The 16,157-nt window shown below is 32.4% G+C and overlaps 2 protein-coding genes across 2 annotated transcripts in view; one reads left to right on the top strand and one right to left on the bottom strand.

The window, feature by feature from the left end:
• Positions 1-12,874, bottom strand: part of LOC124355924 — a 29,843-nt gene extending 16,969 nt beyond the window's left edge. Inside the window, exons 1-5 of the mRNA XM_046807076.1 lie at positions 12,806-12,874; positions 10,771-10,889; positions 5,460-5,521; positions 2,178-2,306; positions 989-1,144 (exon numbers count right to left, since the gene is read on the bottom strand). Coding sequence (XP_046663032.1) covers positions 989-1,144; positions 2,178-2,306; positions 5,460-5,521; positions 10,771-10,786 — 363 coding nt within the window. The 5' untranslated portion in view covers positions 10,787-10,889; positions 12,806-12,874. The remainder of the gene's footprint in view (positions 1-988; positions 1,145-2,177; positions 2,307-5,459; positions 5,522-10,770; positions 10,890-12,805) is intronic.
• Positions 12,875-13,813: 939 nt separating this feature from the next.
• On the top strand, positions 13,814-15,518 carry LOC124355923. Its single transcript, XM_046807075.1, has 3 exons — positions 13,814-14,228; positions 14,752-14,891; positions 15,279-15,518. The coding sequence occupies exons 1-3, from the start codon at positions 13,814-13,816 to the stop codon at positions 15,516-15,518; spliced, it is 795 nt and encodes a 264-aa protein (XP_046663031.1).
• The last annotated feature ends 639 nt before the right edge of the window (positions 15,519-16,157 follow it).

Here is a 16,157-nt window from a genome sequence, read left to right as displayed (position 1 = left end):
GAGTAAAATTTTAAGTAATGTGAAAAACTTGAATGCTTTCATTTATTGAAGGAGAGGTAGGGAATCCAGGAATAGAAAGACCTGTTTACAGTAACCTATTTTGCTATTCAGTTATGCCCTCATGCAGGAGGGCCACTGTTAGAGTTTGGCCATTGTCTCTAAGCAGTTTTACTACGTAATGTGACCGTTTTGAATTTAAAATAGATCTCTCTTTCTCATTTTCATCCGAACATTAGAAGTTGTACTAGGAACAAAAATGTATTCTTATTGAAGCGGTTTTTTGCTAACCAAATTATAATTTTTAGTTGAAATAAATTTGTATTTTCTTAAATCGGTCACAGTGGACTCTTCCTGTATGTTTTCTGAGTACATTAACCAGTTTTACAACCGATCAACTTCATTTGAAGGAGTTTATAAGAAAAGATTGGCAGCCAAGGAGAAACTCATACTAAGTGCCTTTTTCTGCCTTTATATACAAGCACATCTTAAAACCAATCATTCTTTTGTTCTTTGCAGATACTTCCAATGGCTAGATACTTCTTCTTATTTTATATATATATATATACATACATACATACATATATATATATACATACATATATATATATATATATATATATATATATATGGAAAAATAAAAGTTGTTCAAAATCCAATAACATTTTCCCACTGAGATTATTTTCTTAATTTAGTGGACGAAATGTTAAATTGTTTATATATTTTTAAAATAATGATCTTCCTAAACATCTATATAAAAATATCACATTTCTGAAAAATATTTTTGCATACTATGTATACAGCAATATAAGACCCAATCTTCTTCAAAGTCTTTTCCATTGCAGGTGTCTAATATTTAATTTGAAACACATTTTGTGAGAACTCATATTGTCAACAGTTTTGATTGTTATCACCGTGAAACATATTTACACTACCAGAAGTGGCAGTGAAAAGGTTTATTAAATCTATTTAATTGATCAGAAAAATGTACTGGTGTCGAGGAGACTCGTCTCTCTTGAACACTCCTCTGGTCAAAGGCGGAGACATTCTTGACGTTGACTTTCTCATTCAGAAGACCCATCTCTTGGTGCAGTTCCTCAAACTGTTCAGTGATGTAAGGTAACTTTTCTTCCAACGTACCATTTATCTGGTCAAAAAATTCAAACCACATATTAAATAATCTGATAGAGCATAAACCAACAAAAGTAGACAAAAATACCACCTTCGGCAGGAGAAAAATAACTCATCAAAATATTGGTTGGATAATCTCGTTGAGTGAGAAAATTATTGTTATTTTTAGTTGACAATAACTGCAACAACAAAAAACTGTTTTAAAGTCTACAAAACAGTTTACAAACCTTATAATTCAACTATCAGAGACTACTAAAATTAGATGAAAAATTGAGATGATATTTATTAATCTTGATTGATTGTGCCATTTTTATTAAGAGCCGACTTTAGTGGTCATCTTAATTACAGTTCCATAAGAACAATGTTAAACCTCTAACCTTTTTACACCCTCATTTTTGGTTGAAGAATTATGGGATCCGTCTCATTTTAAAGATAAAATTACTACACATCCAATCACTTTTTAGAATTTTTGGGATTTTTAATGGTTTTTTCAGAAAAAACTTAAAACTTTTTGTACTTTATCACTTAAATATGCAAACAGAGTACACTTTACAAGAAAAACAAAAAAGCGTTTGGATGAGTACTAATCATATATTTAAGTGATCATGTCTATTAATCATATCATTAACTATAATTCTACAACCAAAAATAAAGGTGTCCAAGTGCTTGAAGTTTTAACATTAATCTTATGGGGTAAAACTCAAGGTTGTTTCAAAACAGTTCTTGAGATAATGAAAGTGAATTTTGAGATTGTTATCAACATAGTGGAGGTGAAAACCACCAGTTGCTAATTAGAAAGATTAAATATTCTCCTACAAAGTCTTTCTTGTTTTCCTTTCATTTCAAATTCTCTAAAAAATATTTAATTCTCTACACAATGCTCTCTACGACTCTCTGTGTTATTGTGCTTAACATTTAGGAAGATTTGGGTGTGGAATGGCTCAAATATTCTTATAATGGCAATAAACTTAAAAATAGTTTTAACAGATGCAATCAACTTTGTTGATGGAATGAGTTCTTATGGAATATCTCTTTCAATGAAAACTCACATTGGTCAGCTGCTCGTCATGGCCAGACAGAGTTGTCTCCAAGAAGTCTAGCCTCTGACCCACCGTTCCTTTGTCTTCTACTGTTCCCAGGTCCTTTAAACTCTCCAGCATATCCTCTAGTTTCTTTAGCTGGATCAAATACAAGTCCAAAATACAGTAATAAGCACTTCACATACAGTAAAGAATCAGCTCACATATCAGAAATTATTAAATTCCTCACTGATTTCATTAATAAATTTCTGTCCCAGGGAACCTTTACATCTGGATTAAAAAACTACTAGTAGCTTGTAGCAGCAATTGCTGTTTTTTATTGTCATAAAATCAACTTAAATACAAATAAAACTTTGAATATTAATCTTGTTAATTAAATATTAATACATATTATGTTATAATCACAATATACTTCTTGGTGTGAACTATTTTTAGAGTTCTTAGAATCAGTTAGATTTCTTAGTTTCTCCATTCAAATTTTGGTTTTCTAATCTTCCTAACCTGATTTTGTTTGCACATGAATTGATTATATACAGGGTTGCGCAAAAGTCACTGAACAGTTGGATAAATCAAGACTAGATTTATTTGAAATAATTTTTTTATTACAAACAATACTTATAATTAATTTTTATATTCAAATTGTTTTTTCGTCTTCATTAATACATTTCTGAAGTCTTTCTGGAATACTGTTACATACTCTACGGCATAGTGTGTGGGATCATTGTCCAAATCATAAAATGCATCATGTATGTAGTCTTTCAGTTCGTCAATAGCATGAGGCTTTCGAGAATAAACAGAGTCCCTTGACTACTCCCCATAGGAAAAAATCCATTGGTGTGATATCTGGTGAACGTGGGGGCATGTCAATATCTGCCCTTCAATTAATAACTTTTCTTTGGAAACGTTCGTTTAAATAATCACGAACGGCAGTGGGCGTAATGTGGTGGAGCACCATCGTGTTAAAAGTAAAGTTCTTGAAAGTTTTCTGCAAACGTCATGAGTCCTGGTACCGCGTAATTCTGAAGCATATCCAAATATTTATCTCCTGTCACTGTTCCTTCAAAAAAATATGGTCCAAGTACGCCAAATGATGATATTGCCCCCCAAACACTCACACCAGGTTGATTCAGCTGTTGCCTCTAACAAAAGACTTTGGTTGTCAGTATACCAATAAGTACAGCTATATCTGTTAACATTGTCTGCTTAAATTAAAATTGGCCTCGTCAGACCAAATAATTTTTTATTAAAAAAGGTTAGGATCATGTTTGTGTTGGTTAAGCATCAATCCACAAAACTGAAGTCGTCGATCTGGATCATCTTCAAGTAACCCATGTAATAAACGTGGAATGTAAGATTTTATAATTCTGTTTGTGTAACATTCTTTACAACCCACCTTCGTGATAAATCCAGATCCATCTCAGATGCTAATCATCTGGTCGATTTTCGAGGACTTTTGGTTACAGCTAAACATACCGGCAATAAATTGTCATCATTTTAGACTGTTGTTGGGCGGCCAGACCTTGGTGCATCCATAACAGATCCATGTTGTTCAAATCCATATCTCATATGTCATACACTGTTTGTGTTGACGGTGGCTTTGATCTAAAGTGTAATTCCCCATTCATTAACAACTTCAGTAGCACCACTTTAATAAAATGTTTTTTAACGCGAAAATCCTTTCTTCTTTCGTTAACATTATGACTAATGTTTAACAAAAATTATATTAGAAAAATAATAATTCAGGGACAACAGCTTTAAACACGTGTCACAGATGAACTCACTAGTTCGATTGTTGTGTATTTCATTGCATTGTATTGCCAACTTAAAAAGGCATAATTACCAAAATTTAGTAATACCAACATCATGGACAAAAACTATTGTACTAACGTCTTGCTGTTATTTTTTTCTTCTTTTAACCAACTGTCCAGTGACTTTTGCACCACCCTGTATAACTGGCCACATAGAGATATCTGCCCATTTTGACGATAGAGGTCTGAGACATACAAATAAATCTGGCCTTGCACCTTAAAAAGTATAAAGACCACTGCAGGGTATATCTTTGGTACATGCTTAAAATTATGCACACACCATGGTAATATTGTATCTGCTGATGCTATCTATAAAATTCTACTGTTCAAAATTAAGAGTGGTAATTGTGGGCTGAATAAGTCAACCAGTATATTGTGGCAACATGAATTAAAGTGTTTATTGAATAACCAGGAAAATGAAGTGCACTAGTGCACTACAATGTAATTTTGACACAGGCTAATAACACTATGGTTAGTGGCATGGTTTTTCATTAATCAGAGAGCAACCCAAAATTATGGTGATGTTCCATCTCTGTTGTAAATTTTTCTTTTACCATTCTCTCTGCTGTGCATCGTTCCTATATGCTCATCTACAAAATCACAGTCTTTCTCTATTATGATACACTTCAAAGTTTCCAATCAAACAAAACCTCAGATATAAACAAACAATAAAATAAAAAGTGTTTTTGTAAATTATTCTTAGTCACATTCCCTCTGCTGCACACTGTTTTTAAATACTCTTACATGAACTCACGGTCAACATATTTCAATTAAACAAAATACTAAATTTAACAAACAGTAGTATGTTTACATCAGTTTTTCTTCATACCAGCCGGTGGTATATTGAAAAGAGCTTATTAAAAAAGTTACAGTAGTGATAAAAAGTTTACCGAAAACATGTGACTAAAATTCAAACTTTTTATTCACTAATGCATTTGTTATGGAAATTTCAACTTTAGAACCCAGTGGGACGGAACCAGAGTAATTTTTGTCATGCCTGGTATTGTTCTTACCATTCTTGGTAATCTTTGAAATGTAAATTACCATTAATGGTAAAGCTTGAAATGAAATGTTTAAAGCTATCTTGTTTTCTTCACAGCTTAAGAAATTTCTTGGGGACTAAATCGCTAATGGAATTAAATATATACAGGGTGTCCTATAGTTAATGACTTATTAGAACCTTTACCTGGTAATTTTATAATATATAAAGTGCCATTGCTATATTGTAATTTTTTCAAAGCAGAGTTTCCAAGAAAACATGGAAAAAACGAAAATTCTGGACCAAGGGCAACTGAAGTTACAAATAAATACAACACTGACAATAAAATATGTAGTTTTTTAATATTTCACCTTGTTTTTAATGGCTCCCTTCTCCATTTGTAATCCATTTAAATTATAGTAAAAGCAACTCCAACACAATCATTTTTAAAACAATGCTGTTCATCCAAAATAATCAATAAAATAATATAAACACAATAAATACCCTTTCTTGAAGACCATCAACTTGAGATAAGCTATTACGCATCTCTTGAAAAGGAACTGTTTCTGCAAAATTATTACACTTCTGTCAATAAAATAAAAACATCCAGTAACAATGGAATATTTAATTGTTTATCATCATCAATATGGACTAAATTATTTCAAAACTACTACATGCTAAACTTAAAATGTTAGTTATTATTTGTGAAAAATCAAATATTTTCAAATTTTTCTATGACTTATTTGAATCGAAATCAGGATTGCAGTAAAAAAATCCTTTCTCTCATTTCATGTACTAGATGAAAGTATATTTAACTCATTACTACAAGTTGTATAACATAATTCACTACCAACATATTCCAATTTTTTTTTAATTCCAGATAAAAATGAATTTCTTTATTGGAATTTCTAGAAATTCAAAAATTTTTAAATTTATTAATAAAAATTCTAAAATGGTAACATTTGTAGATCCATACAAATTTTTTGCACATTTTTAAGACAATGATTTTACCTAATTTAAACAATACACTTTTTAATTAGAACAACATGTAAAATACTAATAAATTTCAAAGCCTCTACAATTTTGCATTTTAGGTTTTTCTACGACCAAATTGACTATAAAATATTATCACAATTGAAGAAAATCAACAAAATAACATCAACATTTTAGAAAATTAAACAAAATAAAATTGTATTTACATTTAGATTTTAAAATTTAAAACTCTTTCATTCTATGTTATAATTAAAATAAACTTTTAGGTACTCAATTTATTACATTATGTCTTATATAAACAATTTGCATTAATTAACACACCATTACACACTTCCACAGCAAATTACTGCAAATTTATTTATTCATGTTATTTAATTTTATTTACAATTTCTTTTTGTCTTAAATATGTATAATTAGTTTATAGTCTTAAAAAAGGAGAGACCAATCCTCTTGTACGCCTTAATCTACCAGTACTGGCCTATACGAGGATCTTATCAAACAGAATCAGGGAGAGAGTCGATACAATCAGTACATGTTCAATTGTACTGATAAACAGCCCTGTGGTCAAAGACAGGAATTGAACATTCGCTATCTCTAACTCAGATCCAAAGTCTGATGTCTTAGACCATAAGACCATTGGAACTTAATTGTTTAGTAGTAATTTTGTGTATTGAAACTAACTAATGTATATATGAGAAAGAGAACAGGACCGAATGAGACATTTCTTGTAGTCTTACAAATTATAAGTCAGGCAATAATTTGTTGATTCACTGTAATGTATATGAACATAATATGTTTTACAACGGTGACTATAACAGTGAGTCTGATGAAAGAATTTCTGAAGGAGGATTGAAGAGAACCCTACCTATATATACCAAATTGCATACTAAAGGTTTTTTTTGCAAACTACACATTATCTCTCGCACTACACTGTTTTTTTTATCTCTTCAATTCATATTTTAAGGTTACCATTAGCAAAATCAAAACCTTCTATTTATTTCTTTAGTGTTTATTTTTATTTATATATAATTCGTTAATGTATTAACACATTCTCATAGTAAAAAATATATCTTAACAAATCATTTTTTATAGCAAATGAAATGTATATTTTAATTGAAAAATGTTGTTTCTAATATACAATTCCGTGTGAAGCATATGTTTTTACATGGAGTGTACTTGTGCAGTGGAAGAATAGTCAGGAAGAGAAAGGTGCTAGTTGTAGAAGTGGCATGTAACTGCAGTACTGTAGGAAACATCGATTTTTACTGCCAGAAAATATTGTTTTTTTATCTGTTTTCCTGTAAAAAATCTATAGTACTAAATATATGAACTAATACAAAACTTTACATGTGTTTTAAATACAGTATGGTAAAAAAGTCCCGGAACGGTTTAATATATTTTTTACGAATATAGATAAAGTAATGAGACTTGGTATATCAATAATAGCCATAAATGTCTAGTTTTTTAAGGTATTAAAACTTTTTTATCCCTTATGGGGGACGACCCACGAGGAGTCAGACAAAATTCTTAAATAGCAGCATAGGTCGAGTTTTATATCAAATTAAAGGTCTTAGTTATTAGAACACATTGCCGCAAACCGGACCTCAAAAGGTTCACTCTAACTGAAATGGCGGCGTTTTTAAAGTTATTCGTCATTTATCTGTGATGCGATGAATTAGTTTCTTCTGTGTTGGCAACATTCATTGCAACAATGGGATTTCTGGGATAGTGTATTGGTCTTGAAAACTCATTAGTGTTTACATCCTTTCTATTCAGTGAAAGTTGTTTTTGACATTCCTGTTGAAAGTCCAACTGCAGGGTCATTAACTGTGTATCTTATCATTCTGAGGGTAGAATGCGTTTAGACAGGAAACTTAATTTTCCTCATGAGCTGTTACACAGTCGATCTTAAGTTAAGATTTGTAAAGTGTAGATTGGGTTTAATTTAATTGTTAACAGTAACTAGTTGTGAATCTTATGATAGGGATGTCTCTGACTGAGACTGAGAGAATAAACCTGCTTATGATGAGGGGGTATGGTGACCGTGTACGATCATATGACAAAGTTGTGCATTTATTTAATGACACATTTCCGGACCGGCCACCAATATCAAAGTCTACCATCTGTAGAACAGTCCAACGATTTCTAGATACCCGGCAATGTTAAAGACCGTCCAAGAAGTGGTAGACCTTTATCTGCTACTGACGAAAATACATCCATAGAAGTATTACAAAGTTTCATCGAAGAGCCACACACATCAACAAGAACTGCAGCAACTAATCACGGAATAAGCCATGTTTCAGTGTTAAACGTTTTAAAACAAAACCAATATTATCCGTATAAGGTCAGATTGGTCCAGGAGCTTTCGGAAGACGATTTTGACAGAAGAGTGGAATTTTGTGAGACAATGATGAATAGATATGTACAAGATCAAAATTTCTTAGCAAAAGTTGTATTTTCAGACGAAGCTAACCTTTACACTTCATGGCGATGTAAGTAGGCATAACTGTCGTTATTGGAGCGAACGACAATCCTCACTGGATGAGGGAAAGCCATACCCAGAAACCTGAAAAAGTTAACGTGTGGGCTGGGATTGTTGGCAATCATATTGTTGGACCTTTCATAATCAATGGAAATTTGAATGGGGTGACATATGAATTGATGTTGAGAGAAACCATTATACCGGCTTTACGTGCTGTGTTGGGTCGAAGTTATAACACAGTATGGTTTCAACAGGATGGTGGCACCACCTCATTATGCTTTACAAGTACGAGCGCTGCTTGACAGAGAGTTTCGCAATCGTTGGATAGGACGTAGGGAGCAATAGAGTGGCCACCTAGATCACCTGATCTAAAACCTCTTGATTTCTTTTTATGGGGTTATTTAAAACAAAGGGTTATTTTAACTAAGCCTGCCAACACAGAAGAACTAATTCACCGCATAACAGAGGAAACTCATCAAATACCTCCTGAGATGATTCAAAAAGTTATTGAAGGCTTCTACCACAGATTGGGCTATTGCCAAGAGAAACTTGGACAACATTTTGAACACTTTCTATAACTGTAAGTACTAAATTTTCAATTTTAATTATTAAATTAATGTTATCTTAATGTAAGAGAATGACTTATTTGGATAAATGACGAATAACTTTAAAACGCCGCCATTTCAGTTAGAGTGAACCTTTTGAAGTCCGGTTTGCGGCAATGTGTTCTACTAACTAAGACCTTTAATTTGATATAAAACTCGACCTAGACATTTATGGCTATTATTGATATACCAAGTCTCATTACTTTATCTATATTGGTAAAAAATATATTAAACCGTTCCGGGACTTTTTTACCATACTGTATATATTCAAATTAAAATGTTTTATTTTTAAAGACATAAACATGCATAACAACCTTCAAAATATATAGCATTTAAGAATGAGCTAATGCCTATCTTATAAAAAGAACAACAAATCTTTATCAGTTATAAAGTAGTGTGTACTATATTTTTTTATTAACCAAAACTTGAGTGTATTTTGAAAGGAAACTAAAGTATTGGCCTTCTTGGACTCAGATGGCAAGTTATTGTAAAATTTTATACTGGAATGAAGTTTGTTTTCAGAAAAAGTTGTTGGATGGTTTGGGAGAGCGAATGACTTAGTGTTGCAAAGATTGTATGGTGACTGTTATAATGAGAATAGATGTTTGTTTTTAAAGACACATGAGATGTATTTAAACAATGTAAACTTGGAAAAGGCAACAATTTACATTGCCTAAAGAAACCTCTACATGAATGAGATCAATCAAATCCACATAACACTTTTGCGTATAATTAATACTTCATGCAGGGATAGAAACATTTTTAGTAACCTGTCAGTAAAATGTATTTACCAGAAAAAAGCTAACCTGCGAAATATAAATAAACTGCTGCTTGGTTTTTTTTTTATTACTTTATCAATGTGGGAGTGTAAGGACAAGTTACAGTCAATTATAAGACCAAATAAATCAGAATTGGAACTATAAACTAGGACTGAGACAAAAATTTCCTATTATTGTATCAGAAGAGTTAGCTTGTCTTCGAGTGGATCTTAAATATATTTCAACTAGTTTCAACCTTCCTTATATTTAAAGGAAGAAGTTCTGTTCCAGCCACTGAATCAAAGAACTACTCTGAATAAAGATGTCAGTTTCTAAACATTCCCTGTCTTTATTCAAAATGCTGAATAATGTATCGTCTACAAAGATACACAAGTTGCCCTGATTTACAGCTATAGTTATAATATTTCATACATATGCAGCAGGTATGATTTTTATCATTTGTACAGCCATTAAAAACATATGTGAGCAAAGTGCTACAGGGCATACACTTATGCACAAAAAAGGTGACATGTAATGACACGTTAATAAAAACCCAACTGACTACTGTATTAAAGAATTCAGTCTGAGAAAACGTACGGAAATAATCAAGTAAATACTTACATATTTAGCAAACACAAACTTTGTTGAAGCACAAATCCAGTTTATGGCACTCATTTGATAGCTTTTATAATGGTTTTAAATGTGATATTCCCACTACAAATGTCTTTTTAATCAGCTTAACATGTTGACTGCAACAGATACTTTACGGTGTAGTATTCTTATGTCACTAATTAAGATTACCCAGTAAAGAGCCGTGATGAAGGTGTAAAAACTCTAGAAATGTTTAGTTGTCATACTGTACTCAAAACCAAGTTGAATATGCTTTAATTTCAACATTGTAAATACAGTTTTCCAAACTGGTCTTTCTATTATTTCAAAACATTAAATGAATTTTGATGTATGGTTTTTATATTTACCAGTGGCCCCCTCCATAGTTTTCACTTTGCTAGTCAAATCTTCTAAATCAAACTTCACTTGAGTCAAATCCTCTAACAACTGATCTACTTTTTGTGGATCGATTGGACATTGATGGAATCTACAAACAGCAATTGTATTGTGAGATCACATTTTAATTACATTAAATCAACAGTTCAGTTGAACAACTCCTGGAATCAACTCATAAGAGTCAGACATTCAATGATTTGATTGAATGAATCAAAACTAATTATTTATTTCCATCTTCAACAACAATAGCTAATAAGATATCTTGATATGCAACTCAAATGGCAAGATAATCACGAATAATAATAAACAGTCAAGAATCTCCCATAGAAATAAATTTAGCTTTATGCATTTATTTTTAATAAATGTTTTAAATGTCTTGAATTGGAAGTTATTGCCTTTGTATAGGTAAATGGTTGAAACAACTGAATGCTGCTGCAATAAGAAATATATTTTAAAGGCTTTACTGTATAAGCAAGCATATGTTATTAATTAAAAAGAACTATTTTCAGGTTCATAATCAAGATTTTGATATTGGAATGATTCTTGATTTCATGAATACTTATTCGTCTTACCCAATAATATATATTATTAAATATTCCAGTTCAGTTAGTAAGCCATGAATAACTATATCTTGTAAAGCATCAAACCTACTTGGTGGCTAGTTATTTTTGGATAATGATATTTAATATATTTCTTCTCGTATTATTGTGAGCTGCAGCCAATTTCTGTAGATTGTGCAGCGGAATTAATTAAATTAAGGTTTATCCTTTGTAACCACCACTTTAAATAGTCTTCATTCAAGTGCAACAACAACAGTGACCTGAATAATGGTATTACTCTTCATGAAGCTTTTAAAACCGCTGCACAAAATAAAACTATAGCTTAAGGAATAAGGAGCAGACTGCAGTTCACTTCAGGATAACCCAATTTGAGGGTAAATCACTTGACATTATTAGGAATATTAAGGTACAGTAACAGAATTTAAATGGGGAAAGTTTGTTTTTAAAAGGTACAATCGTGAATTCAATTAAATTCAATTCAAAAACTCTCTATTCACTATTGCACAGGTGTGCATCGAATAGTGTCAGTGACAATTAATCCTAAATAGGTAAAACTAAAGCTAAAGTATTTGCAGAGTTATACAGTGATGTTGCCAATATGTTGCAGAAGTAATTCATCAATTCCATATATTGTCAGGTTAGTTAAAAATTGTTTAATAATTGTGAAAATTTATGCTGAGATGTACAATTTTTAATATGATTGGGAATACATCCCAAATACATAGTTGACCATTATAATAAACATTTTTCTTAAAAAATTCTAGTCTGTGTTGAAAACATTGTGGTATTAATGATAGTTCTATTGAATAAGTTTTGTGACAATGTCAGAAAATTGAAAGGCGTGGCTCAAGAGTGGAGATGATTTCTGACCACCACGGACGTGTTGGAACCCGAATAGAGTTTCCTGACAGCTTGGATGGCGGAGCTGGGGTTAGGGGTTACCTTCAAACCACCCCTTACACTGCTGCCACTTTTTTAATTCTTCTCTCAACCCCTCAGTGCTAGCCTTGACTGAGATCTTAACTCATTAGCTATATTGATGACCACAGAAACATTTTATAATTATGAAACCCCTCATGCTAATAACCGTTCTGGTAATAGTTAGGAAAGTGTAGGCTGCTTATAGTAGAAAACTCTCAAGGCAATAGCTCTGAATAGCTTTTTATATACTGTAAATGTTGGAAATGTTAGAAAATGTACCATGTTAAAAACAAACCATACAAATTACACATTATATCTCAAGTTGTTTTACTGTTTAGAACAAGGGTTAAAGGACAATATTTCTCCTTCCCAGATTAGCTTCTATAATTTGAGACAGAGCTATTTCTAATAAATTTACACAAATAATAAATTTTGTTATATTTTGGATAGATTTAACAAATATTCCTTTTCCATCATAGATTTAAATGATAAAATACTAATAAAATTTGTTTGAAAAAGTTTTTACCCAGGTTTTTTTGGTGGTGTTACTTCCTCATCAGTCTTGTCACCTCCCTTTGAGACTGGTTTTAAAGTATTTTCCTACACAAACAAATCGTATAAAAGGTTTTGATCTTTAAGATTCAAAATAAGCAACTAAAGTCATTTTTAGGAGATGAAAAATTGAGTAAAGGTCAGTAACTCTAACTATTGAAGGTACATTAGCATTTTCCCCAAAACAAAAAAGGCCATTTGAGAATTAAAAAATACTGTTAAATAGAAAAAAACATATTATAGCAAGAAAGAAAGAGTTATTAGCATTATAACAAAAGAAAATAAATATTCTTCCTCATATTGATAAGGATTATAGAACATTTCATAAATAGTTTCAAAAGTTACCTATTGTGGGGCGAGACTGCATTTAGGAAAATATAAAATGCTATATAGCCCTGCAATAGAACTTTTGAGACAAGTATTGAATGCACATGAAATCTTTTAAAAGATTATCTGACATTTCATAGTCTAGTAATTATTCTTCCATAAGGAACCAAACAATATTTTATAATTTATTCTTTGTATTAAAATCAGCTGTTTTGAACATAGGACCGTCAAACAAATAACAGATTTCAACCGTTTATACGTGGAAAGAGATGTTTACGTATGAAAAGAATTGTTTACAAAAGGGAAAGTAAATGTTTGGAAGAGGGAAAATCAGGTTAGCTGCGAGGGAAAAATTACTTTTACAGATCTCAGATGTATTAGAAAGTAGCCCATTACCATACTGAGTGATGAAAAAAATATATAATTCTAACAATTGCATATGTATTATATTGTTCATACTCTAAGAATCAGGCTAGGAAAAAGCTTTTGCAAGTTGGAACCAGAGCAAACGTGGAGAATTACAAAAGAGAAAGAACATTAAGCAAACAGACTTATGAGGAGGAAAAAAAAAAAAAAAGAGAAGCAGCAAACAGTAAAATAGAAAAAATTAGAGAGAAACTACCAGCAGAAAGAATGCAGGAAATTTTACAAGAATATGAGAAATATTACGGATGCATACCAGGCAAAATCACAAGTACATCTTGATGAAGAAGGAAACGTGATAACAGAGATGGAGGAAATCAAGACAAGATGGAAAGAATATTTCAAAGACTTACTCAAAGAACAGGACATTCTGCTACCAGAAATTGATCTTGAGATACCACAGCAGGTTGATAACTTTGTACAACCCCCCCAGGAGAGAGAGATAGATGAAATAATAAGGAAGATGAGAAACAATAAGTCCCCAGGAAGCGACACTATCACAGCAGAGATGCTGAAGTATGGCGGAGAAGAGCTGTTGAGGGTTAGCCATGAACTTATATCGAAAGTGTGGGAACAAGAAAGAATGCCAGAGGAGTGGAAGAAAGGACTGATCATACCTATATACAAGAAGGGGGACAGGAGAGATTGTAGAAACTATAGGGGAATTACGCTTCTCAATGTTACATATAAAGTATTGTCCATACTTATACATAGCAGGTTAGTAGACTATGGAGAACATTGTATAAGAGATTACCAATGTGGTTTCAGGGGTGGACGATCAACAATGGACAACATTTTTATGGTAAGACAATTGTTTGAAAAATGTGCTGAATTTGGAACGGACCTGCATTGTGTTTTTGTGGACTTTAGGACAAGCTTTTGACAAGGTGAATAGACAGAGGATGGAAGTTTGTCTTAAACACTTAGGAGTACCACAGAAAATCATAAAGCTCGTAATGCTAACACTGGAAGGATCCATAGCCATGGTTAGAGTCAATAATGAGTTGACGGAACCATTTGACGTAAAAACAGGGGTCAGGCAGGGCGATTCCTTATCAGCATTAATCTTCATTCTGGTTCTGGAAGCGGCATTGAGAAAGGTGGATTGTGTAGGTGATATCACATATAGAATGAGTCAGTTATCAGCATATGCTGATGATATTGTTGTAGCTGCAAGAAGTCAGAGAGCTATGTTGGAGAAGCTGGAAGATATTGAAAGAGCGGTGAGCAAAGTTGGATTGACTATTAACTGGGAAAAAACTAAGTACCTGAAAATGACAAGAATGGGACAAAGAGGAGTGGATCTGGAGGTAAATGGCAATGAGGTAGAAAACGTAGTAAGTTTTAAATACCTTGGATCAACTCTAACTGCAAACAACAGCGTGACTGAAGAAATTAACACAAGGATAGCCGCGGGAGGCCGATGTTACTTTGCATTTAAGAAACTTTTCAGCTCCAACATTCTTCATAAAGAGGCCAAACTGAGAATTTATAAAACTGTAATCAGGTCTGTTGTAGTTTATGGTTGCGAAGCGTGGACACTCACCAAACAGGACATAAATAGATTGAGAATATTTGAAAGAAAGATTTTAAGAAGAATTTACGGTCCTGAATTAAGACAAGGAACATAGAGGAGGCGAAAAAATCAGGACCTGCTTGATTTTTTGAGCGGTGAGGATATTGTATGCTTCATTAAGGCCCAAAGAATTAGGTGGCTCGGACATCTGACGAGAATGAACGACAACAGAGTTGTGAAGAAGGTTGCTGAGTGGACTCCTCCTAATACAAGGCCCAAGGGAAGACCTCGGATGAGATGGAGAGACGATGTGGTTGCTGACCTAAGAAAGATTGGAGCAAGAAATTGGAGAGAGGTCGTCGAGGACAGACCCCAATGGAGACTACTGATTCACCAGGCCAAGACCCATGGAGGGTTGTAGCGCCGAGGGAGTAAGAGTAAGTAAGTATTATATTGTTCAGTCACTTTAATTTCTTCTTTTCCAATAAACAATTACAAATTAAATTATTGACCTTTAATAAGATCAATTTACTCCAGGTTTTGTCTCCATTCTAGCTTTGTGGAGGTACTGGGAATTCTAATCCTTAGGAAGAAGATTGAATATTGTATTTATAATTTTATTAATTAGTTGTGTCAACTCAACATCTCATCTCTATCTATTACATGGTATTTTTGTCACTTTTTTCAGTTCCTCTAACAAAAATATCAAGTGAAAATATACGTACTTCAGGATATATTCAAATTCAACAAAATGCGACAGAGCAACTTTTTGTGGTTCCAAAAAGTGACTACAAAACCTGTTTCAAGAAATGAAACCATGTTAGACAAAGCGTAGGCACCTGAATGTAACTATTTCAAATCAAATCAAATCAAATTATTTTATTGTTGAAGACATTTACATGCATAACAATCGTCAGTGTACATTGAAAAATGAACTAGCCTAGTTTCTAAAATAAACTAAAGGTCCTTATCAATTAGAAAACAATTAGTACTATAATATTCCTTTTCAGATAACAAGCACTTTATCTTCCTCCTAAATGATATTGAAGTGTTGGCCTCC

The sequence above is a fragment of the Homalodisca vitripennis genome, chromosome 2 (assembly GCF_021130785.1).
Source record: "Homalodisca vitripennis isolate AUS2020 chromosome 2, UT_GWSS_2.1, whole genome shotgun sequence".
In the NCBI taxonomy this organism is placed as follows: Eukaryota; Metazoa; Arthropoda; class Insecta; order Hemiptera; family Cicadellidae; genus Homalodisca; species Homalodisca vitripennis.
The sequence above is the reverse complement of the archived record's forward strand: the minus strand, read 5'-3'. Positions and strand labels throughout refer to the sequence as shown.

Bases quoted from the DNA above. Each gene is read 5' to 3' on its own strand.
- LOC124355923 (XM_046807075.1), top strand. From the start codon at position 13,814: ATGAGAAATATTACGGATGCATACCAGGCAAAATCACAAGTACATCTT. The intron at 14,229-14,751 runs GTAGAAACTATA...ATATTGTTGTAG, and splicing joins GAAGGGGGACAGGAGAGATT to CTGCAAGAAGTCAGAGAGCT. The intron at 14,892-15,278 runs GTAAATGGCAAT...TGCTTCATTAAG, and splicing joins AAAGAGGAGTGGATCTGGAG to GCCCAAAGAATTAGGTGGCT.